This window comes from Apodemus sylvaticus, chromosome 3 (genome assembly GCF_947179515.1).
Source record: "Apodemus sylvaticus chromosome 3, mApoSyl1.1, whole genome shotgun sequence".
Lineage (NCBI taxonomy): Eukaryota > Metazoa > Chordata > Mammalia > Rodentia > Muridae > Apodemus > Apodemus sylvaticus.
Genome location: NC_067474.1, coordinates 34,000,895 through 34,027,535, shown reverse-complemented (window position 1 = coordinate 34,027,535; position 26,641 = coordinate 34,000,895). Strand labels below are relative to the sequence as shown.

The window sequence follows — 26,641 nt, the reverse complement described above, 5'->3', positions numbered from 1 at the left end:
AACACTTGCAGTGAAAATCTCAAAGTATTTAGCCAATCATAGCTATTCTCCAGTTTCCTCTATGGAACTTTCTACAATATATTATCTTCATGAGTATTTTAAAAAATAAATTGGTTAAGAAATTATTCTGTAAGCTAATTATATAACAAAATGCATTATAATAAAAACAGGCCAAGCCATGGCCAGAATAATAAAATTTTAAATTGCTTTTCATTATTTTGTTTAAGAAAATGTGAGGTATATCTAATAAATCTTGTCTGCTGCAACTTAAAGCAAAATCTCTCTCTCTCTCTCTCTCTCTCTCTCTCTCTCTCTCTCTCTCTCTCTGTGTGTGTGTGTGTGTGTGTGTTTGTCTGTCTCTCATTGTAGAGGTCACATTTCTGTGTATAGCTAAAGCTCTTATGGAACTTGCTTTATAGACCAGGCTGGCCTCAAACTCAGAAAAATGCTGAGATTAAAAAAAAAAAACTAACTTATGTTTATTGAATGAAATATTAGAAAAAGAAAACTAGTTATGATTTTTAAGCAATCAAGTTCTCCTATTTAAAAATAATTTAAAAGATAGATTTTTAATTCATTTTTATTGATTTTTATTCATTATTTTATTTTCATTTCAAATATTATCTCCCTTGCCAGTTTCCACTTCACAAGCTCCCTATACCCTCCCCCTGCCACTATGAAGGTGCTCCCCCTCCCACCCACCCACCCACCCACTCCTGCCCCAGCACCCAAGCATTCCCCGACCCTGGGTCATTGAGGATCCATAGGACCAAGGGTCTCCCATCCCAATGATGCCAAATAAGTCAATCATCTGCTACATATCCAGCTGGTGCCATGGTTCCCCCAAGTGACCTCTTTGGTTGGTGGTTTAGTCCCAGGGAGATTTAGTGTATCTGGCTGGTTGATATTATTGTTCTTCCTGTGGGGTTGCAAACCCCTTCAGCTCCTTCAGTCTTAGCCCTAACTTCTCCATTGGGGTCCCCATGCTGAGTCCCATGTGTGACTGCATGCATCTGCATCTGTATTGGCACAGGCTCAGGGGACAGCTATACCAGCCTCCTGCCATCAAGCTCTTCTCGGCATCAGCAATAGTGTCTGGGTTTGGTGTGTACAGATGGGATGGATCCCTAAATGGGGCAGTCTCTGGATGGCCTGTGCTTCAGTCTCTGATTCACTCCTTGTCCCTGCATTTCCTTTTGACAGGAGGAATTCTGGATTAATATTTTTGAGGTGTGTGGGTGGCCTTATCCCTCAACCAGGGGTCATGTCAATCCACTGGATATGGTCTCTACAGGTTCTATCTCCCCTTTGTTGCGTATTTTGGCTAAAGTCCTCCCTGTTGGGTCCTGGGAACCTCTTGGATTCCTGGCATCTGGGACTTTCTAGTGGCTACCCCCAGTTCCCCCTCCCCCATGCTACACACCTACCTTCAAATTCCTGACCCTCTGCACTTCTTCCACATCTCCTCCCATATCTGAACCAGACCCACTTTCCATCCTTCTCCTCTCTCCCTCCCAGATTCCTTTCTCCCTCTTTTTCCCTAGATTATTTTGTTCCTCCTTCTGATTAGAACTATAGCATCCACATGTTGGTGTGGTATTCTTTCTTCTTGGCTTTTATATGGTCTGTGAGTTGTATCCTAAATATTCCCAGCTTCTTTTTGGTTAATATCCACTTATCAATGAGTATATACCATGTGTGTTCTTGGGTGATTGGGATACCTCACTCCCAATGATATCCTCTAGGAACTAGATGTTATTCTCTAGGAATTAGGATGATATTCTCTGGTTCCATCGATTTACCTGTGAATTTCATGAAATCATTGCTTTTAATAGCTGATACTCCATTGTGCACATGTACCATATTTTCTGTACCCATTCCTCTGTTGAGAGACATCTGTGTTGTTTCCAGGTTCAGGACTATATAAATAAGGCTGCTATGAAGATAGTGAAGCATGTGTCCTTGTTATATGTTGAAGCATCTTTCAGGTATATGCCCAGGAGTGGTATAGCTGGTTCCTCAGGTAGAGCTATGTCCAATTGTCTGAGGAATGGCTGGAAAGATTTCCGGAGTGGTGGTTATACCATCTTGCAATCCCACAAACAATGGAGGAGTGTTTCTCTTTCTCCACATGCTCGCCAGCATCTGCTGTCACCGGAGTTTTTGATCTTAGCCATTCTGACTGTTAGAATCTCAGAGTTGTTTTGACTTTCCCCAATGGCTAAGGAGGTTGAACATTTCTTTAGGTGCTTCTCAACCATTTGAGTTTCATCAGTTGAGAATTCTTTGTTTAGCTCTGTACCTCGTTTTTGATAGGATTATTTGATTGTCCTGAGTCTTATTTCTTGAGTTCTTGGTGTATTTTGGATATTATCCCTCTACCAGATTGGTACAGATCTTTTCACAAATTGTTGGTTGCCATTTTGTCCTATGAACAATGTTCTTAGCTTATAGAAGCTTTGCAATTTTATGAGGTTCCATTTGTCAATTCTTTTTTTTTTTAGGTTTTGTGTATAATTCTTTTTATTATTATTATTATTTTCTATATTCTTGATTTACATTCCAAATGATTTTCCCTTTCCCAGTTCCCCCCTCCCCATAAGCCCCATAAGCCCTCTTCCCTCTGCCCATTCTCCAATCAACCCCTTCCCACTTCTCTGTCCTGGCAACCCTCTACAATGCTGCATTAAGCCTTTCCAGGACCTCTCTTTCCTCCTTCTTGGGAATGATTTGATATGTGAGTTGTGTCTTGGGTATTCAGAGTTTCTGGGCTAATACTCACTTATAAGTGACTGCATTCCATGTGTGTTCTTTTGTGAATGAGTTACCTCACTTGGGATGATATTTTCCAGTTCCAACAATTTGCCTAGGAATTTCATGAATTGTTTTTAATTGCTGAGTAGTATTCGATTGTGTAAATATACCACATTTTCTGTATCCATTCCTCCATTGAGGGACATCTGGGTTATTTCCGGCTTCTAGATATTATAAATAAGGCTGCTGCATGAGACTTCCAGAGGACCCTGCTACACCTCTCCTAGGCATATACCCAAAGGATTCCCTGGCATGCAATAAAGACACATGCTCCATTATGTTCATAGCAGCCTTATTTATAATATCCAGAAGCTGGAAAGAACCCAGATGCCCCTCAAAGGAGGAATGGATACAGAAAATGTGGTATATTTACACAATGGAATACTACTCAGCAATTAGAAACAATGAATTCACAAAATTTTTAGGCAAATGGTTTGATCTGGAAAATATCATCCTAAATGAGGTAACCCAGTCACAAAAGAATACACATGGAATGCAATCTCTGATAAGTGGATATTAATTAGCCCAGAAGCCCTGAATACCCGAGGCACAAATTGCATAACAAATGACTCCCATGAAGAAGTATGGAGAGGGTCCTGATCCTGGAAAGGATTGATCTAGCATGGGAAGGGAATATAAGGACAGAGAAAAAGGAGGGAGGTGATTGGAGAAGGGATGGAGAGAAGAAGGTTTATGGGACATATGGGGAGGGGGGATCCGGGAAAGGGGAAATCATTTGGAATGTAAACAAAGAATATAGAAAATAAAAATATTAAAAAAAATAAGGCTGCTATGAACATAGTGGAGCATGTGTCCTTATTGCATGCTGGGGAATCCTCTGGGTATATGCCCAGGAGTGGTGTAGCAGGGTCCTGCAGAAGTGTCATGCTCAATATTCTGAGGAACTGCCAGACTGATTTCTAGAGTGGTTGTACCATCTTGCAATCCCACCAGCAGTGGAGGAGTGTTCCTCTTTCTTCACATCCATGCTAACACCTGCTGTCTCCTGAGTTTTTAATCTTAGCCATTCTGACTGGTGTGAAGTGAAGTCTCAGGGTTGTTTTGATTTGCATTTCCCTAATGACTAATGATGTTGAACATTTCTTAAGGTGCTTCTTAGCCATTTGATGTTCTTGAGGTGAAAATTCTTTGTTTAGCACTGTATCCCATTTTAATAGGGTTATTTGGTTCTCTGGAGTCTACCTTCTGGAGTTCTTTGTATATATTGGATATTGGCCCTCTGTTGGATGTAGGGTTGGTAAAGATCTTTTCCCAATTTGTTGATTGTCATTTTGTCCTTATGACAGTGTCCTTTGCCTTACAGAAACTTTGTAATTTTATGAGGTCCCGTTTGTCAGTCCTTGAACTTAGAGCATAAGCCATTGGTGTTCTGTTCAGGAAAATTTTCCTTGTGCTGATGTGAGAAGGTTCTTCCCCACCTTCTCTTCTATTAGTTTCAGTGTATCTGGTTTTATGTGGAGGCCCCTGATTCACTTAGACTTGAGCTTTATACAAGGAGATGAGAATGGAACAATTTGCATTGTCCTACATGCTAACTGCCAGTTGAACTAGCACCATTTGTTAAAAATGCTGGGTTTTATTTTTTTTTTCTGCTTTTTAGCTCCTTTGTCAAAGATCAAGTGACCATAGGGATGTGGATTCATTTCTGGGTTTTCAGTTCCATTCCATTGATCTTCCTGCCTGTCTCTGTACCAATTACCATACAATTTTTATCACTATTACTCTGTAGTACACCTTGAGGTGAGGGATGATGATTCACCCAAAAGTTCTTTTATTGAGAATAGTTTTCACTATCCTGGTTTTTTTTTTTTTTTGTTATTCCAAATGAATTTGAATATTGCTCTTCCTAACTCTATGAAGAATTGAATTGGAATTTTGATGGGGATTACATTGACTCTGTAGATTGCTTTTGGCAAGATGGCCATTTTTACTATATTATTCCTGCCAATCCATGATCATAGGAGATCTTTCCATCTTCTGCAATCTTCTTCGATTTCTTTCATCAGAGACTTGAAGCTTTGTCATACTGATCTTTCACTAGCTTGGATAAAGTCACACCATGGTATTTTATATTATTTGTGACTGTTGTGAAAGGTGTCATTTCCATAATTTCTTTCTCAGCCTGTTTATCTTTTGAATAGAGGAAGGCTACTTATTTGAGTTAATTTTATATCCAGCCATTTTGCTGAAGTTATCAGCGTTATGGCTTCTCTGGTGGAAATTTTGGTGTCACTTAAGTATCATATCATCAGCAAATAATTAAATCTTCACTTCCTCTGGTTCAATTTGTATCCCTTTGCTCTCCTTTTCTTTCCTATTTGTTCTGGCTAGAACTTTAAGTTATTCTATATTGAATAAATAGGGGGAAATTATGTAGCCTTGTCTTGTGCCTGATTTTACTATGTTTGCTTCAGGTTTCTCTCCATTTACAATGATGTTGGCTATTGATTTGCAGTATATCACTTTTAGTATATTAAGATATGGATCTTGAGTTCCTGATCTCTCCAAATCTTTTAGAATAACGGGGTGTTGTATTTTGTCAGTGACTTTTTCAGAATTTAATGAAATGATCATGTGCTTTTTCTTCCTTGAGTTTGTTAATACAGTGGATTAAGTTGATGGATTTCCATATATTGAAACATCCCTGCATCCCTAGTATGAAGCTTACTTGATCATGGTGAATGATGGTTTTGATGTCTTAGTTGGCAAAAATTTTATTGGTAGTACAGTGGACTAGCCTTCACACCTCAATTATTAAACAACAACAACAAAAATATCCCACAGACATGCTCACAGGCCAGTCTGTTAGCCAATTCCCCAAGTGAAGTTTCCTTTTCTCAGATGATTCTAATTTATCTCAAGTAGAGAAAAACTAGCCAGCCTATTATCTGGGAGAATGATACCCTGTTAACAAGAGAATAACCAAAACTTCTCTTATCTACTGATTTATCTACAGTCAGTTCTTGAATTTGACTAGTATCAATAGACTGGAAATAAAACTTGCTACATAAATGATGAGCATACCTGTTGATCACTGAAGGTCACTAGCCACAGCCATAATGATTTTTTTTCATTATTGAATTAAAATGATTTTCTGAAGACAAGGAATAAGGACTTACTGGTAATAATTTTATCTCAAATACTTTAATGTGCATGATATAGTGTATCATATACAGTTGGCTCTGTGTTCATGTTTTCTGTACCTATGGCTCAACGAGCTTTAAACTGACAATATTAGAACAAGAAATTGTGTCCCTATCAATATTATTGCCTAATCAAAGTACTGTAAAAAGTATTTGTGAAGTATTAGGGTGTTAAAACTAATTTAGAAACTATTTAACATCAGTTGCAGGATATATACAGATTACTTGCAAACAATGTGCAATTCTCCTTATGCTGATTGGGAAGCCAGACTTTAGTTGCTACAAGGATTCTAGAGCAACCTGGATAGATTCCAAAGGATGATAATATATACTCTAGCATAAAAAGTGAAAATGAGGCTCTGATTGTTGATAGTTTTCTAAATATTTTGGAGAGTTAAGACCATATTTATTTATATCAATCTCCTTAATACTTATATCATAATTAATCTTTAATTTTTTCCCATAGGGTCTTACTATGTAGCCCTACCTGGCTTGTAACTTGCTATGTAGATAGGCCGGCTGGCCTGTAACTCACCAAGATATGCTTACTTCTACCTTCAGGATGCTGGAGTTAACTTTAATGTCTTCTAAAAATAAATCTTCTGTTCACTGAGAGGTGATCTGGCAAAAGGTCTGATGCTGATAATTTCAGTAAAGATAGTAATTAAAGCCATAGCTGTGCTGGCATACCCTTACCTCAAGAGTTTTCTAGAACTGAGAGAAGGGGGAGGGGGGAAACCATTAGAAGGATCATGGACATAACTTCACTATAATACAGTATACTGTCCCCCAGAAAGCTCGCAACCAAGAGAGCAGGAAATGTAACCAGTGTGATAGAATATCAGCACCTAAATATTGCCTATGAGCAAATGGCTAGAATATAATGATTCACTATCTAATATTAAAATGGGGGAAATTAACATAGCAAGTAAAAATAAGTATTTAGTTGACCTTAATGTGGAGAAATGCAGGAACTTTTATTGGAGAGCCAAATTGTTCATAAGTGTCATTGTATGTAGAAGAGAGATATGGCTGAGAAACCTCCAGAGGAGACTGCACAAAGACTCTATACACTGTGGCTGCCTCTGAAGATGAGGATAAAAGATCTTCCTAGGATATGAAAAAGCAAACAAAAGAAAACACACTGTAGAAACACCCAAAGGAATGCAACCCCACTAGTACCCCGATTTTAGCTCAGTGGGGCCAATGAGCTAATTTTGATGAAGAAACTGATAGTTGATTAATTAGCAGAGATGATGTTTCTAAAAGAGAGTTTCCTTGTGTTAAAAGATGAAAAATGGAATAAAACCCCTTATGGGAATGAATAAAGAAGAGAAAAGGTGTTAAACTGTGAAATATCACCATAGATACTTTGTTGATTCTACCGGTACTTCATTTTGTAATTTAACCTTGTTAAACAATTACATGAGTTCAAAGTGACAGATGGGCCCAGGAGGAAACTACTCTCAGCTCTAATGTAACTTAGTTGATTTTTCATATTTTTATAGATCTTATGGGATAAGACATACTTGTCCTACCTCTATTAGCACCAGTTTAACAAATGTTGGTAAACTGAATGTTGATAATCTGCTGCATATTGATAAACTGAGTATTGTTCATGTCACATGCATAACGTTGCTAGTTTCAGGCTTTAGGTAATTTCTCAAATCCTTTAGATCACTAGTATATTGAGGAGCTGGTATAATGGTTGTCCCTCTACTCCTTCTTATCTTGAGTCAGTGCATGCACAAATAAATTTTTCTAAGTTTGTTCTGATATGCTGGTTTCCCTCCCAGGATCTCTGCCATCAGCCTTCATAAACCTGTCCATCAACAGAATGAAATTCATTTCTTTTTAAACAGGAAATATTCCTTGATATGATAGTTGGAGGGTTTATTTATTTCTCTTTTTTTGTTGTTGGGTTGGTTTTATATATATATATAATATATTTTACATATATATTTTTTTCTATAATCTTTGTTTACAATCCAAAAGCTTTCCCCTTTACCAGTTCCCCCCTCCCCATATATCCCATAAGTCCTCTTCTCTCCATCCATTCTCCTGTCTTTCCCCCTCCCTTTTCTCTGTCCTGGTACTCTCCTACAATGCTGGATCAAGCCTTTCCAGGATTAGCACCCTCTTCTTCCTTCTTCATAGGAATCATTTGATATGCTAATTGTATCTTCAGTATTCAGAGCTGCAGGGCTAATTAATATCCACTTATCAATTATTGCATTCCATGTGTATTCTTTTGTGATTGTGTTACCTCGCTTAGGATGATATTTTCCAGTTCCATCCATTTGCCTAGAAAATTCATGAATTCATTGTTTTTAATTGCTGAATAGTACTCCATTGTGTATATATACCACATTTAAGACAAAACACAACAAATACTGTGGCAGGGCACAGTGTTACATGCCTTTAATCCCCATACTTAGCAAGCAGAGATGAGAGTATTTCTGTGAGCTCAAGACCAGTCTGGTCTATATCTGAAGTTTCAGACCAGACAGAGAAACACAGTGAGACTCTGTCTCAAGAAGAAAATAAAGACCAACAAAACAACAACAACAGCATTAACAAATGTGCTCTTTGTGAATTACTATATGACTTCCTTCAAACATGTACTTTCATTATTAAAATGTAAGAGTGGGAAAGACCCAGTCATTTCCTTAAGATGCAGCCAGTCAAAACCCATGAAACCTTTCCAAGTGTGCTGATAGAGACATGTTTCTCCTCTGTTCAGACACAGTTCAAGAGCAATGCAGCAAACTACGCATCTTTTAGGAACATTCTTTTCTGAGCATCTACTTTCTCCCCATCTAACTATTAAATATATGCAAACACTGATGACCCCCAGACTATGATACATGGATGTTAAAAAAATCTAGTAACAAGAACTGGAAATATAAATCAGAGAGTAATAGTTGTTATGGCCATGCCTGATAACCTGGGGTTTGAATCCCAGAACCCACATTCTGAAAAAAAATAAAAACAAAATTTAAAACTCAACACAAAAAAGAAGTGATGAATGCAAATGTTACCGATAAATTTATAGGTATGAGGAACATCTCCAAATTGTAGCTTATCACATGTGACCACTATCTGAACAGTATGAGCACAGAAACTGTTGGTCATCCATATGGAGCATGAAAATATTTCAGGTGATTAGTGGTTAGACAATTTTTTAATGTTATTTTTTTAATTTCTATATTCTTTGTTTACATTCCAAATGATTTCCCCTTTCCCAGTTCCTCCCCTCCCCATAAATCCCATAAGCCCTCTTCCCTCTGCCCATTCCCCAATCAAACCCCTCCCACTTCTCTGTCCTGGTAATCCCCTACAAAGTTGCATCAAGACTTTCCAGGACCAGGGCCCTCTCCTTCCTTCTTGGGGGTCATTTGATATGTGAATTGTGTCTCGGGTATTCAGAGCTTCTGGGCTAATATCCACTTATCAGTGACTATATTCCATGTGTGTTCTTTTGTGAATGAGTTACCTCACTTAGGATGATATTTTCCAGATCCAACCATTTGCCTAGGAATTTCATGAATTCATTGTTTTTAATTGCTGAATGATATTACATTGTGTAAATATACCACATTTTCTGTATCTATTTCTCCATTGAGGGACATCTGAATTCTTTCCAGCTTCTGGCTATTATAAATAAGGCTCCTATGAACATAGTGGAGCATGTGTCCTTATTGCATGCCAGGGAATCCTCTGGGTATATGTCTAGTAGTGGTATAGCAGGGTCCTCTGGAAGTTGGATAGACAATTTTTATGCAACAGAAATATTAGTGAAGTTGGGGGAGGGGTAAAGGGCCTAGACTTGGCATACATCAAGCAGCATTCTTTTGTAATTATAACTTCTTTCAAACAATGATTTCACTAAGAAGGCTGTCAATTGCCCACGTTAAATCTTCTATCCAAGGGAAGACTTAATCCTATTTAATCCATTGTGATTACAGAATACTTAGCCCAGGAATTCTTAAGGTAAAAGTTAGCCGCATCAGTAGCAGCTGTACAATGTACTTTTAATTCAGTCTTTTATGAGACTATGGCTTGTCTGATGCTTTCTTGTCTCTGTGGCAAGTGAGATCTCATTTCAGACTTGTCCTTGTATCAGTCTCTAGTGGGCAATGGGACTGTTCAAAAGGAATGGACATGAAAGACTCCTCTCTCCCTCTCTCTCTCTCTCCTGAAGCCCAACACTGTCAGATTTTTTTTTTTAATGTTAACATTTAGACAGGTACAAGTCCACAAAAAAATGAGATGAAAACAAATGAATAAAAGTGAACTTCAGCTTGATTTTATAGCACTCAAGTGTCTTCTTTAATAAAATACAAAATAAGAAAGAAAAAGAATGCATGAGCTTCCTCTGTACTTGTCTTATCATGAGACTAGAAAAATGCCCAGCAAACTGTTTATATTCTAGAGGTTTTACAATGCTTTGTCTAAATATAATTAATTTTCATAATAATGAACAGTGTTATAAGCAATTATTCAAGATACCAAGTGATCGGTTAACAGCAATGTATGGGTCTATAAGACACTCTAACTTGGTCTCATTTATTAAAATTTTGATAGCTTTTGGTTTTTAATTGATTAGGGAAAGATGCATAGCCAGTTTTAATCATATTCTATTTTCTCTCCTACTATTACCTCTGTTAACTTTCATTTAGAAACAATTCTCATTTTGAAGAATTGTTTTTTATGCTACTGACTACATTTTAATTTCAATTTGATGAGCACTTGGCTTTGCTTTCCTAAGAGGTCCTTTGCCTTTATGCTTTCTTAATTTCTCCCCATGTACCTCTTTTTCCAGTCCTTTTCATGCCTGCACACTCTCTGTTCTTCTGTGACTTTCCAGCATTAATCATCCTTTCCCTCCTCACCACCCCTACCTGCTGCTTCTCCTGCCCCCTTTCCTTCTGCTCTCCTCTTTACTAGGTTGATTTTGTTTGTGGTACTTTACAAAAGTGGTGACTATCTACTCTTACTCCACTGAGACAGAACCACTTTTACCAAAGTGTTGCTTTACCATGATGATGTAAACATTCAACAGAAGATGCTCAAAAGGTAAAGAAAACCCTGATTTGTAGCATGGTGCAATTTCCATTTTTAAAATATCTTTTTCTGGTAAAGACCAAAATCCCTGCCTGACACAAGGAGACATGTACCTTTGGATTGTGTAAGAGATTAACATGGTTCATATTCCTAGCAAGAGCCTGGCGCTTCATTATACCTCAGACAGGGATAATTCTAAAGCATATTCATAAAGTTCGCAGAGTGACTTATGTATTATTTCATTTTGTGACTATGAATCTTTACTGTGGTGTCCTAGGTACCTCTAGAAATTATGACATTCAGAGAGAAAATTTTTGTTGGTTAACTAAGTAACTAAATAGTTAAAGACAACAGTTAGAAATGATTATTAGAAAACTGAGTTATTTTATTTTTTTTAACGTGCTGTTTATTGTTGCTACAGATTTTAAACACACTCAATCCACAATTTTATGGTAGGCCTAGTTATTACAGAAGTTCTGTGCCTTGTTCTTGATACAATCTTGCCCTTACTTCTTGTTTGCCCATTTGAATATTTTGAGACAAGATCTTACAATATAGCCCAAGCTTACCACAAACTTGCAGCTTCCAGTTTCAACATTCTAAATAATAGAAATTCAGATGTGTGCTATTTTTGATGTCTTCTGTTTGTACTTTTATTTAAACCCATCTCAGTTCAGTTGCTTAAGTGCTCAGAAAATAAATGCTAAAAGAGATAGAGCATCTTGAATGAAGCCCGCAGATTTCTAATAATTACCATTCATTTAGCTGCCTTCATTATGGATTTTTCTTCATATCATAAAAGGGAATAGTAACCATGCATTATCTGACAGCAGAGAAATGAGTTTTTCTCTGTTTTAAAAGTTCACTTTAAAGGTTTCCGTGATGCATGACAGTTTTAAAATAGGGTTTCCGTTTCAGAATGAATTGCCCGTGGCTGCTCTTCAGGGTTGCTTTATTCCGAGCCTATTCATCCTATTTGAACATAAAAACAGTACATATTTATATCTCTGATGGGCCAATAAATAAAATGTTGCTTCCTTCAGGGGAAGGTTCCTGGGAACTAATTAGAATCAGAAGCAGAGATACACAGGAGATTGAAAATATATTTTAGCATCTTCCCTTGCTCTGTTGCTCTGTACTTGGGGATTTTTGCACATCTATCCATGCAAGAAATGGCGGCAACACACTTCAGAGTTAGGATGCACCTGTGGTGTCCTTGTAGCTGTGCTCTAATTATCTTTGAGGATCAGCTCTTCTCTGTTTTCCTCCCCAGCTTGGATAGAGGACATTTCTTTTATGTACAAAGAAATTAAACTTATTCAGGCATACACCTGCTGCAGAAGTAGAAAAATCCCTAGGGTGACATTTGCATCTTAAAGATTCAGTTTCTATTGATATCAACATAGATAATTGCTGGATCCATTTTAAAGAATTATTATTTTATCAAGAAAATAAATATAGAAAAAGATGTCAGTTGCATAAAATTAGTCTCCAAACACATGGCAGGTGGGCTATACAATTTCTAGGTCTAGAATCTAAGAAGGATTATTTGTTCATGATAATGACATTGCCAGTGTTCACTGGACTCTTTGAAATTCATTTTTCAATCATAAATGGTTTAAGTATGCAGTTCAATTCACTGAAGCATTGCTTTAAAAGTTAATTATATATAATGTGAATATAATTTTGTATTGTATTCCCAAAACTGGTATGGTACCATGATTTTTTTATTAGGGTATTCAAAAAGACTTTACCAAGTGTTCTTTCAGTGCACTCACAAGGTTCAGAGGACTATTTCACTCAGGCTTCTTTGTGTTTTGTTTTTTTACATTAGGATCACAGGCCTAGAGTAACTAAATGAGCAGAAATCTTATTGCAAAAGTTTTGAGCTCTTATCACTACTAGCACTCAAGTAAAGATAAGAGAAAGCAAGTAGATTTGACACAGTATATTAGTTAGTTTCCAGCCACTGGGATAAAATGCCTAAGGAAATTAACTAAAGGAAAAAAGCTTTTTTGTGTGATTTTTTTTTATTCAATATAATTTTTATTTACATTTCAAATGATTTCCCCTTTTCTGGCCCCCCCACTCCCCGAGAGTCCCATAAGCCCCCTTCCCTCTCCCTGTTCTCCCATCCACCCCTTCCCACTTCTCTGTTCTGGTTTTGCCCTATACTGCTATACTGAGTCTTTCCAGAACAAGGGGCCACTCCTCCGTTCTGCTTGTACCTCATTTGATGTGTGAATTATGTTTTGGATATTCCAATTTTCTAGTCTAATATCCACTTATTAGTGAGTGCATACCATGATTGACCTTTTGAGACTGGGTTACCTCACTTAGTATGATGTTCTCCAGCTCCACCCATTTGCCTAAGAATTTCATGAACTCATTGTTTCTAATGGCTGAATAGTACTCCATTGTGAATATATACCACATTTTTAGCATCCATTCTTCTGTTGAGGGATACCTGGGTTCTTTCCGGCTTTTGGCTATTATAAATAGGGCTGCTATGAACATAGTGGATCATGTATCCTTGTTAAATGCTGGGGAATCCTCTGGGTATATGCCCAGGAGTGGTATAGCAGGATCCTCCGGAAGTGAGGTGCCCAATTTTCTGAGGAACCACCAGACTGATTTCCAGAGTGGTGGTACCAGTTTGCAACCCCACCAGCAGTGGAGGAGTGTTCCTCTTTCTCCACACCCTTGCCAACACCTGCTGTCTCCTGAATTTTTAATCTTAGCCATTCTGACTGGTGTAAGGTGAAACCTCAGGGCTGTTTTGATTTGCATAGGAAGAAAGCTTTAACTTGCTCATAGTTTTAAAGATTGTATTACATGATCAAGTGGTTGTATTGTCTCAGGTCTCTGATGAGGCAGAGCACTACTGTGAGGAGCACATGCTAAAGAAAAACTGTTCACATCAAGACAGTGAAGAACCAAACAGGGGGACAAAAATACATACTTCAAAGTCATCCCCCTAATGTTCCAACAAGAACTTACCTTTGAAATTCCCAAATAACCCATTAGATCATGAAATTAGTCCACTCTTCGGTAGAGGAACCACCCCTTATCACCCACCCCACCTATGACACTGTTGCATGGCTACTAAGATTTTAACACATAAGCTTTGTGAGTATTCTCCCTATGCAAACCATAATTGCTTATATATAATTCACACAGGAAGATAAGGTTTTGTTTTGTTTTATCCAAATTTGGTACCAGGTTTTATTGAACACCTAAAGCTCCTGTTATTGTTCTAAGTATGCTGGGCTAGCTAATCACTTCTTGGAAAATAATGATTAAGACACATTCTCTGCCTGAATGTTTTTCTGTAGAAAATGATTTAAGAAGTATGTATAATTAGGTCTTGACTTGAGACAGGTTTAAAACTCTGTACTTGAATTCAGAATATTCAAGTTACTTTATATGATTTTCTGAGTAAAACTGAATTAAACAGTTTGCTCAATAGGTCTTAGCAATGGAAACTGATGGTAAATCCCAATGTTAGAGTCCTTGTATAACATACAGGACCATCTCAGGTTGATCATCAGCACCACATGAAAAAGAAAAAGGAAGCAAGAGATGGAAGGAGTGAGGGGGGAAGGAGTGAGGGGGGAGAGAGAGGGAGAGATAGGAGAGAGAGAGAGAGAGAGAGAGAGAGAGAGAGAGAGAGAGAGAGAGAGAGAGAGAGAGAGAGAAGAGAAAGTCCACAAGCATGATCGTAATTGAATATGCAAATTTCTGCAGTTGGGAGCTAATGATGAAGATGGTATGACAGAGCCTGGATTAGGCAATAATGAACTCTCTTTTGTTGCAGCTTTCAGCCTTGGAGAGGCAGATCTTTGACTTCCTTGGCTTCCAGTGGGCACCTATTCTTGGAAATTTCCTGCATATAATAGTTGTCATATTGGGTCTGTTTGGAACCATTCAGTATAGACCACGTTACATCATGGTGGTAAGTTTTTTTTAATTGCTTATTATATTTATTTACATTTCAATGTTATCCACCTTACTGATCTAACTTCCACAAACCCCTGCATCCCATACACCTTCCCCTTTGTCTATAAGAGGGTGCTCTGCTACCCATCCACCCATGTCTCCCTTACTCCTCTAACATAATCCTATTCTAGGGTTTCCACCCTGCACAGGACCAAGGGCCTCTGTTGAGTGAAACAGTAAAAAGTCTAACCTGCTCAGCGCATTCTGCATTATGCCTCTATCTCTTTGCCCCACTGGCCTGGGTGGCCAACACACTGGCCGGAAATGGCCTTCCTGTTTTTGTCTCATGGAGATTCACTGGCCCATATCTCCCGAAACATCTCCACCCAGCTTGCTAGGTTCCCAGTGGCAGGTCACTCCCTTGCCAACCCTGGACTTCAAATCCCCCACGGCCTTTGTGGAGCACCTTAAGCAAACACACGCTTGGCCACCATAACTTTCTCTCTTGAACCCAGACAAGCCACTGTGTGAAGGAAAATGCAACACAAACTTAGCTCAGAAACAACGGTAACTCAATCTCTGGGCATAACTAAAACCTAATCTCGCAAACCTTATTAAAATCTGATCACTCTGGCGGTGGATCCTAGGAAACTATAGCAGCTGCATCTTACCCCTCTGCTGTCCCTGCTCCAAAAGGAAATAACTAACTCCTGCATCCTCTCTTCCTCCATCCAACCCAGAAGTCCTGCCTGCTCGCCCAGTAATTGGCTCCTTTATTCATTAGGGGATTGGTTCACAAGAACAGCACCATACTCATCCATAACAGGCCTCCCCTCTCATTGATGCCAGATAAGGCAATCCTCTGGAGCAAAGGACCCATCCATGTATACTCCTTGGTTAGTGGTTTAGTCCCTGCAAGCTCTGGGGAATGGGGGGAGCACATCTCTTAGTTGATATTGTTGTTCTTTTTATGGGGTTACAATCCCCTTCAGCTCCTTCAGTTCTTCTCCTAACTCTTCTATTGCAGTCTGGGGGCTCAGTCTGAGTTGGCTGTGAATATCTGCATCTGTACTAATCAGGGTCTATCTCCACTTGTTAGGGTATTTCAGCTAATGCCATCTTAGTTGGGTCCTGGGAACCTCTCACTTCCCTGGATTTTAGGACTTTCTATTGGTTTCCCCATTCCCCACCCCCACTGCTAAATATTTCTATTCATTGTCCTGACCTTCTAGACTTCTCTCCTATATCTTCCCATACCTGATCCTTCCTCCCTTTTTACCTTCCCTCTCCCTTCTCCCTTAGAGATCCCTCTCAACCACTACATCCACACTTTGGTTTTCCTTCTTGTTAAGTCTCATATTGTCTGTGAGTTGTATTACAGGTATCCTGAGTTTTGGGGTTAATATCTACTTATCAGTGAGCACATACCATGTATATCCTTTCGGGTATGGGTTAAGTCACTTAGAATTATATTTTCTCATTCCATCTATTTGTCTGCAAATTTCATGAAGTCATAATATTTACTATCTGAATATTATTCCATTATTTAAATGCACCACATTTTCTGTATCTATTCTTCCACGGAGGGACATCGGTCTATTATAAATAAGGCTGCTATTAAGTGTGTGTTGGAGTACCAGTAGTGGTATACCTGGATCTTCAAATAAAACTATTTATAATTTTCTGAGGAAGCACCATATTGTTTTCCAATCCCACCAGCAATGGAGGAGTGTTCCTCTTTCTCAACATTCTTGCTAGCATCTGCTGTCTCCTGCGTTTTTGACCTTAGCTATTCTGATTGGTGTGCTGTGGAATCTCAGGGTCGGTTTGATTTGCATTTCCCTGATGACTTAGGATGTTGAACTTTTCTTTAGAGGCTTCTTGATCATTCAACATTCCTCAGTTGAGAATGTACTCCATTTTTAAGAAGGTTAATTGGGTTCTATGGAGTCTACCTCTATGGAGTTCTTTGTATATTTTGGATATTAGCTTTCTCTCAGATGTAAGGCTGGTAAAAGATCTTTGCCCAATCTGTAGGTTTCCTTTTTGTCCTATTGGTGGTGTCCTTTGTCTTTCAGAAGCTTTTCAATTTTATGAGGTCCCATTTGTCAACTGTTGATCTTAGAGCATAAGCCATTGGTGTTCTGCTCAGGAAAATTTTCCCTGTGCTGATGTGTTCAAGGCTCTTTCGCCCTTTTCCTTCTATTAGAGTCAGCATATCTGGTTTTATGTGGAGGTCTTTGATCCTCTTGGACCTGAGCTTTGTATAAGGAGATAAAAATTGATTGAGTTCCATTCTTCTACGTACAGACCACTAGTTGAACAAGCACATTTGTGGAAAATGCTTTCTTTTTTCCACTGGATGGTTTTGAGTTCTTTGTAAGGGATCAAGTGACCATAGGCCTGTTGGTTTATTTCCAGGTCTTCAATTCTATTCTATTGATCTTCCTGCCTGTATCTGTACCAATACCATACAGTTTTTATCATTATTTCTCTGTAATATAGCTTGGTTTCAGGGATGGTGATTCCCCCTCCCCCCACCCCAGAAGTTTTTTTTATTGTTGAGACTTATTTTTGCTCTCCTGCATTTTTTGTTATTCCAGATGAATTTGAGAATTGCTCTTTCTATCTCAGTTAAGATTTGAGTTGGAATTTACACTGAATCAGTAGATTGCTTTGGTAAGCTAGTCATTTTTCCTATGTTAATCCTGCCTATACATGAGTATGGGAGATTTTGACATCTTCTGAGGTCTTCTTCAATTTCTTTCTTCAGAGACTTGAACTTTCTATCACACAGATCATTCAATTTCTAGGTTAGGGTCATGTGAAGATATTTTATATTATTTGTGACTATTGTGAAGGGTGTTGACACTTTGACCTCACTTGTCTAATTGCTCTAGCTAGAACTTCGACTACTATATTGAATAAATAGGGAGAGAGTGGGAAGCCTTGTCTTGTTCCTGATTTTAGTGGAATTGCTTCAAGTTTCTCTTCATTTAAGTTGATATTGGCTATGGGTTTGCTGTATAGTGGTATAATGCTTTTACTACATTTAGGTATTTGCCTTGAATTCCTGATCTTTCCAAGACTTTTAAAATGAAGGGGTGTTGTATTTTGTCAAAGGCTTTTTTCAGCATCTAATGAGATGATCATATAGTTTTTTTCCTTTGAGTTTGTTTATATAGTGGATTATGTTGATCGATTTCCGTACATTGAGCCATCCCTGCATAACTGGGACAAAGCTTATTTGATCATGGTGAATGATTCTCTTGTTTTATTCTTTTATTAAGTTTGCAAGAATTTTACTGAGTATTTTGCATTGATATTCAAACAGGTTTTTGTCTGAAGTTTTCATTTTTTGTTGGGTCTTTGTGTGGTTTATGTATTGGTTCAACTGTGGCTTCATAGAACAAATTAGGTTGTGTTCCTTCTTTTTGTATTTTGTGGAATAGTTTTAAAAGTATTAGTATTAACTCTTCTTCAAAGGTCTGATAGAATTCTGCAATTAAAACCACCTGGGCTTTTTTGGTTAGGAGACTTTTAATGAATGTTTATATTTCCTAAGGGATTAGAGGACTGTTTGGATATCTTATCTGATCCTGATTTAACTTTGGTACCTGGAATCTATCTAGAAAATCATCCATTCCCTCTAGATTTTTCCAGTTTTCTTGAGTATAGCCTTTTGTAGTAAGATCTGATGATTTTTTGAATTTCCTCAGTTTCTGTTGTTATGTCTCTCTTTCCATTTCTGACCTTGTTAATTTGGATACTGTCTCTGTGCCCTCTAGTTAGTTTGGCTAATGGTTAATCTATTTTGTTTTTCTCAAAGAACCAGCTCCTAGTTTTGTTGCTTCTTTGGATAGTCCTCTTTGTTTCTCCTTGATTTAAGCTCAGTGTTTAATTATTTCCTACCATCTCCTTTTCGGTGTATGTGCATCTTTTTGTTCTAGAGCTTTCAGATGTGCTCTTAAGTTGCTAGTGTATGAACTCCCCAATCTCTTTATAAAGGCACTGAGAGCTGTAAGTTTCCCTCTTAGCACTACATTTATTTTATCCCATATGCATGGGTATGCTCTGCCTTCATTTTCATCAAATTTTAAAACATCTTTAATTTCTTTTTTTCTTTCCTGATCTAGTTATCATTGAGTAGAGTGTTGTTTAGCATTCATGAGTATGTGGATTTTCTATTGCTGTTGTTGTTGTTGTTGTTGAAGACTTGACTTGGTCTGTGGTGATCAGATAGAATGTGTAGGATTAGTTCAAACGTCTTGTATCTGTTGAGACTTGTTTTATGTCTGATTCTTTTTTTTAACAAATTTTTTTATTGAACATATTCTTCATTTACATTTCAGATGTTAAAACCATTTCCAGTTTCCTCCCTCCCTGAAAACCCCCAACCCCTTCTTCCACCCCATGGCTCCAAGTATATGTCCCTCCACCTGACCAACTCCTACCTACCCCCCCCCCACCTTGATTTCACCAACCTGGGGCATCTATTGAGCCTTCACAGGACCAAAGACCTCTCCTTCCACTAATGCCCAGCAAAGCATTCCTCTGCCAAACTTTTGGCTAAAACCATGTGTATCCCTTAGTTGATGGTTTAGTCCCTGGGAGTCCTGGGGTGTTTGGTTGGCCTGCGTCCTTGTTCTACTCATGGGGCTGCAAACTCCTTCAGCTCCTCCAGTCTTCCCCCTAACTCCTCCATTGGGGACCCTACACTCAGTCCTATGATTGCTAGCATCTGCCTCTGTATCTGTAAGGTGATGGCAGGGCACCTCCAAAGACAACCCTAACAGGCTCCTTTCAGTATGCACTTCTTGTCATCCATAATATTGTCAGGGTTTGGTGACTGTTTATAGGATAAATCCCAAGTAGGGAAGACTCTGGGTGGCATTTCCTTCAGTCCCTGCTCTACCCTTTTTCTCCATAGTTGCTCCTGTGAGTATTTTGTTCTCTTTCTCAGAGGAGCCAAAGCATCCCCACTTCAATCTTCCTTTTTCTTGTGCTTCCTGTGGTCTGTGAATTGTAACTTGTTTATTTTGAGCTTTTGGGCTAATATCCACTTATCAGTGAGTGCATACTATATGTGTTCTTTTGTGACTGGTTTACCTCACTCAGGATGACACTTTCTAGTTCCATCTATTTCCCTAAGAATTTCATGAATTCATTGTTTTTAATAGCTGAATAATTCCCCTTTGTGTATATATACCACAATTTCTGTATCCATTCCTCTGTTGAAGGACATCTGGGTTCTTTCAAGCTTCTGGCTATTATAAACAAGGCTGCTATGAACATAGTAGAACATGTGTACTTATTACCTGTTAGAGCATCTTCTGGGTATATATGCCCATGAGTGGTATAGCTGGGTCCACAGATAGTACTATGTCTAATTTTCTGAAGAATCGCCAAACTGATTTCCAGAGTGGTTTTTGTCAGCTTGCAATCCCACCAACAAAGGAGAAGTGTTCCTCTTTCTCCACATCCTCTCCAGCATCCACTGTCCCCTGAGTTTTTCATCTTAGCCATTCTGACCGGTGTAAGGTGAAATCTCAGGGTTGTTTTGATATGAATTTCCCTGATAACTAAGTATGCTGAACATTTCTTTAGGTGCTTCAGAGCCATTGAGTGTCCTCAGTTAAGAATTCCCTGTTTATCTCTGTACCCCATTTTCTAATAGGGTTATTTGACTCTTTGGAGTCTAGCTTCTTGAGTTCTTTGTGTACATTGGATATTAGCCCTCTGTTCAATGTAAGATTGGTAAAGATTTTTTCCCAATCTATTGGTTGCCATTTTGTCCTATTGACAGTGTCCTTTGCCTTACAGAAGCTTTGCAGTTTTATGAGGTCCCATTTGTCAATTCTTGATCTTAGAGCATAAGCCAATGGCATTCTATTCAGAAAAATTTCCCCTGTGCCCATGTGTTCAAGGTTCTTCCCCACTTTCTTCTCTATAAGCTTCAGTGTGTCTGGTTTTATGTGGAGGTCCTTGATCCACTTGGGCTTGAACTTTGTACAAGGAGATAGGAATGGGTCCATTTGCATTTTTCTGCATGCTGACCTCCAGTTGATCCAGCACTATTTATTCATGCTGTCTTTTTTTCACTGAATATTTTTAGCACCTGTGTCAAATCTCAAGTGACTATAGGTGTGTGGGTTCATGTCTGGGTCTTCAGTTCTATTCCATTGATTTTACTGCCTGTCTCCGTACCAGTATCAAATAGTTTTTATCACTATTGTTCTGTAGTAGAGCTTAAGGTCAGGGATGGTGATTCTCCCAGAAGATCTTCTGTTGTGGAGAATAGTTTCTGCTATCCTTGGGTTTTTTGTTATTCCAGATGAATTTGCAGATTGCTCTTTCTAGTTCTTTGAATAATTGATTTGGGATTTTGATGGGGATTTCATAGAATATGTAGATTGCTTTCAGTAGGATGGCCATTTTTACTATATTAATTACTATATTAATCCTGCCAATCCGTGAACATGGGAGAACTTTCCATATTCTGAGCTCTTCTTCAATTTCTTTCACCAGAGACTTGAAGTTTTGTCATACTGAACTTTCACTTGCTTGGGCTCTGATGGTGACATGTGGCATTGGTTTGGTTTCTCTTGCTTATATTCTTGCTCTTGGCTCTGGTCATCTGGTTTTCTCTGATGTTAACTAGCCTTGCTGTCTCTGACTGGAGCCTGCCCTCATCTAAGCCTGGTTATGGTGGGCCTTCTTTGTGATAGGCTGTCTCTAGGTGTAGGAGGGGGTCTGGAGCACCTGATCTGTGAACTGGGCTGTTGCAGAATTCCTGAGAGTCAAGTTTACTTTTGTTGTGGGCAGGTCAGGGGATGCTGGAGCAAAAGATCTGCTCCCCTGCAGAGTTATGGACTGGAAGAAGTATCTTTGGCAGGGCAGAAGGTCCTGTGTCCTCTGAGTCCCTAGCAGGTAGGGGTGGGGAGGTGTCCCAGTTAGGCCAGGATTTGGGGCAGAAGGGGCAGACTCACCTGTGAGCCTGGCGGTGTCAGAATTCCTGGGGGGGGGGGTCACGCTGTCTCTGGGTGTGTGCAGGGTTGGGGAGTAGGGGTACTAGTAGGGGTGTAGAGCACACAATCTTCTTCTGAGTGCAATATGAATCAGAAGGAAGCTGTGCCTTCATCAGGGCGGCAGGTCTTGTGTCTTCTTGTCCCCAAGGGGATTGTGGGGGGGGGGGAGTCCCAGTTAAGCCAGGCATTTGGGCTGGGGGAGAAAAATCACCTGTGAGCCCAGGGGTGTCAGAACTCCAGATAGCAGGGGTGATCATGCTATCTCTGGGTGTGGGCAAGGTGGACGGTGGTGGGGTATTCTCATGTCTTTTCATATAAGCACTATGATCAATCTATTAAGAATGAAAAATGAATGAAATAATTTGTGAGCACTTTAAATGATTTTAAATGGTATTTCTGATCTTCCTCTGAAATTCTCAATTTTGGAATAAACCTCAATCTGTAAAATAGAAAATTCAAAAATGCTTCACCTAGAGAAAAGCCATGCTTATAAGTCTAAGATGACAGAATCACCCATGGTATAATAAATTTAAGGCACAGTTTGGATGGAATATAAGGCTTTATGAAACACTTGATGCTATAATGAGATTTGATATTTGTTCATAGTCCATCAGTCTATTCAGGTACCATTAATACCAATGAAACCACCACTAACCATAGAAAGTAAACCTATCTACCATAATTATTTAATCATTAAACATAGTAATGCACCATTTTCATTACCATAGGGTAGTATAACACCATGACTACAATGGGGCTTAAAATACACTCATATTTTTGTTTCCAAATTGTTATAATTGAATGTGTCTCACTAGTCAAGATACACTTCAAGCATTTATGCATCTTGCAAGTTTTGCCAAGATGGTCAGCCTACTGTGAGGCAGGGCACTCACTGAAGTGCACAATGGGGCCTACATCTAACTTAAGGCATTCATAGTATTAAGTTGTCATTTCTATAAAGATAAGACAGCAATACAGGCTACATTATGGTAAGTAATGAATTATAATAATGTAAATAATTATAAGTAGGACTATCATCCTCTAAGACAGACATCAGGCCTGTAAATATAAAATATACCATGGAATTTTTGCAATGTTGTAGATTAACAACATTAGAAAAAATGACTTAAATATCATCTTTAAGTTTTTTTTTTAATCCCAATCTGTTTACAATCAAAAACTATCATTTGCTTTGAAAAACATACCAGTTATAGCACTGGAATATCAAGATAAACTTTGTGATAGCTTTTCTCATTTCATAGATGTAAAGATTTGGAACTTGACAAGAAGTAAAGAGTATTTGATATTCCTCACTTTACAGTGGGGCTAAACAATTCCTGTTCTACTATTGAATATCATATGATCTACTAGAAAGAGATTTACTGGGGATGGCATAAGATGCCTTAGTATCTGCAGAATAGGAAGTTATTAATTAAATTTTATTTTTTATTATTTTTTAATTTGGTATATTCCTTATTTACATTTCAAATGATTTCCCCTTTCCTGGATCCCCACTCCCCAAAAGTCCCATAAGCCCTCTTCCCTCCCCCTGTTCCCCCATTCACTCCTTCCCACTTCCCTGTTCTGTATTCCCCTACACTGCTGCACTGAGCCTTTCCAGAACCAGGGACTATTCCTTCCTTCTTCTTGGGCATCATTTGATATGTGGATTGTGTCTTGGGTATTCCAAGCTTCTAGGCTAATATCTGCTTATCAGTGAATGCATACCATGAGTGTTCATTTGAGACTGGGTTACCTCACTTAGGAAGTTCTCTAGCCCCATCCATTTGTCTAAGAATTTTATGAATTCATTGTTTCTAATGGCTGAATATTACTCCATTGTGTATATATACCACATTTTTTGCATCCATTCCTCTGTTGAGGGACACCTGGGTTCTTTCCAGATTCTGGCTATTATAAATAGGGCTGCTATGAACATAGTGGAGCATATATCCATATTACATGCTGGGGAATCCTCTGGGTATATGCCCAGGAGTGGTATAGCAGGGTCCTCCGGAAGTGTGGTGCCCAGTTTTCTGAGGAATCTCCAGACTGTTTTAATAGTAGTAATGTTGAATAACTTTATTTTTTGTTATTTTTACTCTACTAAGGCCCCAGGACCAGACAGTGAAGTTTCAGGTATCTGTTGGAGACACAGACTAGTTCTGGTGACTTTTATACTCAACATGTGCCCTTTCTCCATAACCACTGCTTGATTGAGGTTTCTGCTACATTTCTTCAATATATGAAATTTCCTATGAACTTCCAACCCTTGCCTTTCCCAGTGAGATTTTTTTGTGCTTTCCTAAATTGTTAACTAAAACCTATCATATGCTCCCTAAGAGGATAAAATCAATAATATCCCTGATCTCCTGATGAACTTTATGTCTGACCATAACTCCCACTTCCTCTTCCTTCCCCTTTCACTTCCTCTTCCCCTAAGTTACTTTCATCCTTTCTCTCCTACCATCCCTTATTTATTTATTCATTCATTCAAAATGTCTGTCATTTACTTACAATTAAAAGTCTCACATTGTAGCCGGGTGGTGGTGATGCACACCTGTAATCCCAGCACTCTGGGAGGCAGAGGCAGGCGGATTTCTGAGTTTGAAGTCAGCCTGGTCTACAGAGTGAGTTCCAGGACAGCCAGGGCTGTACAGAGAAACCCTGTCTCAAAGAAAAAAAAATCCAAGAAACCAAAAAAAAAAAGTCTCACATTGTATTATATATGCAGCATAAGTAACACAGTTTTATGCTTCTATTTCTCTTGTAGTCCAAAATGGAATTGTCTTTAGCTTTCAGATTCGCGTCTCCTTTTCCTGCCACTGAAAAGCTGCTGCCCCTTGAGTCACTCATGTGACTTACAGGACAGCCATTTTATATACTTTTTTTAATATTAAAATCTACTTCAGGACACCATTTATAGGGTCAAAAGAAAGTACACACACACACACACACACACACAGAGAGAGAGAGAGAGAGAATATTTGTCTCAAATATGAAATGCCCTAGTTTCATTTCCTATGACAAAATATATTGATATAAGCACCTTAAGGGGCAGAGAAGTTGTTTTAGATCACAATTCCATGTTATAATCCACTGTTAAGGTAGCAAGAACTTGAAACAGTAACATGTCTAGAAGAGAGCACAGTAAATAAGACATGCATGCCTGTGCTCTGCCCAATTTCTTCTTTTTATATAGTCTATGACTTTTATGCTGAGTCTTTTCACCTTAATTTAAGTAATTGAGATAGCTCCTGACAGACATGCCCACAGGCTAGCTAATGTAAACCATCCTCCACTGAAACTCTCTTTCCAATTGATTCTACATTATGCCAAGTTGAAAATTAAAACTTATTATCATGGGCAATTTGTAGCTATTTGGGAATTTGGATCTCCACATAGGCAATGGTAATCTGTGATTGCCTGGGAAACAGATCAGGACTAGTTCTAGGTCAACATTTACATCAGGAACAACTTAAGGTTTGAAATCTGGAGATAGAACTTCAGAAAGCTACTAAGAGTAGTGGGTCCAATATAGCTCTGGTTCACCTGCTCCCTGCTAGGTCCTGTGAGTAAGTCACTTAGCCATCTAACAAGTCCCTCTACAACTATAAATTAAGGGTGCTGAAACAGACCCAACAGGATTCTTGGGAAGATTAATGCAAATGAAGCATTTGGCATGGAGGTCTTGTTTCCCAGCAAATTATTGCTTGCTTTCTTCTCCACTTCCCTAAGAGTCTTGTTAAAGATTCTGGCAGATCTAAAGCTTCCTTTTCCTTACTGTGGGTAAAAAGTGTGGAAGGAAGCAAAACAAAGAAACCAGGAAGAAAAGCAATGCCCATGACTCCTAAGGGAGCCTTGTGAACTTGAGGTGTAAGAGTGAGAAAACAGTATATGTATGCACAACCTCTCCATTACATTCTGCTCTCAAAGATTCTGCCTAATAAAGAAGATTTGCATGTGAACAAATTATTAATCATGCTCATAGCACGGAAGCAAGGAACATAGTGATTAATCATTAAACCGCATAGAGGAATATATATCCAAGGAAATGCTGAGCTAGGCCACAGATACCAGGCAAAGCTGTGGGAGAAAGGGGCTAGAGAAGTAGGCAGGAACAGAGGATGTGTGAGCTAGGACGTGTGAACCAACGTGCCAGTCACAAATTATTCAAGTCTCTTCCCAGGCTCAAGCATCCCCCAGGCCTCTACTCAGCTGTTCTCACTTCAGTTTCACAGCATTTTGCCTCTGGAGCAGGAACCTACTTCTGTCACCTTCTTGCTTTGGTAGGGAGCACCTAAGAAGATGGAGCACTCCTTATATACATTGCTTTTTAGTCACCTACTAAAACATAATACATTGTGTCTTTAGTGGATGAATGGTAGCTATGGCTTTGAACTTAGAAGTCTTCTGTGTTCCAGCCCAGACATCCTTTCAATTCCTTCTCCCCTGAGGATTCGCACCACAGATCTTAGCTTCTAGGTATTTCTGCAGTGAGCCTAACCTTTCCACACTCTAAACAGACATCTGATGATACATTGAAGCACTTTCTTGTATCATATACCATAGCTGCACCACAGTTGCTGTTTGATATTTAGATTGCAGGAGGTTTTATCTCGACATCAT

At 38.7% G+C, this 26,641-nt stretch overlaps 1 protein-coding gene across 1 annotated transcript in view; it reads left to right on the top strand.

Annotated features, from left to right (window-relative positions):
* The first annotated feature begins 14,841 nt into the window (after nucleotides 1-14,841).
* Nkain3 (sodium/potassium transporting ATPase interacting 3) overlaps nucleotides 14,842-26,641 on the top strand; it is a 377,140-nt gene continuing 365,340 nt past the window's right edge. Inside the window, exon 1 of the mRNA XM_052175775.1 lies at nucleotides 14,842-15,000. Coding sequence (XP_052031735.1) covers nucleotides 14,842-15,000 — 159 coding nt within the window. The remainder of the gene's footprint in view (nucleotides 15,001-26,641) is intronic.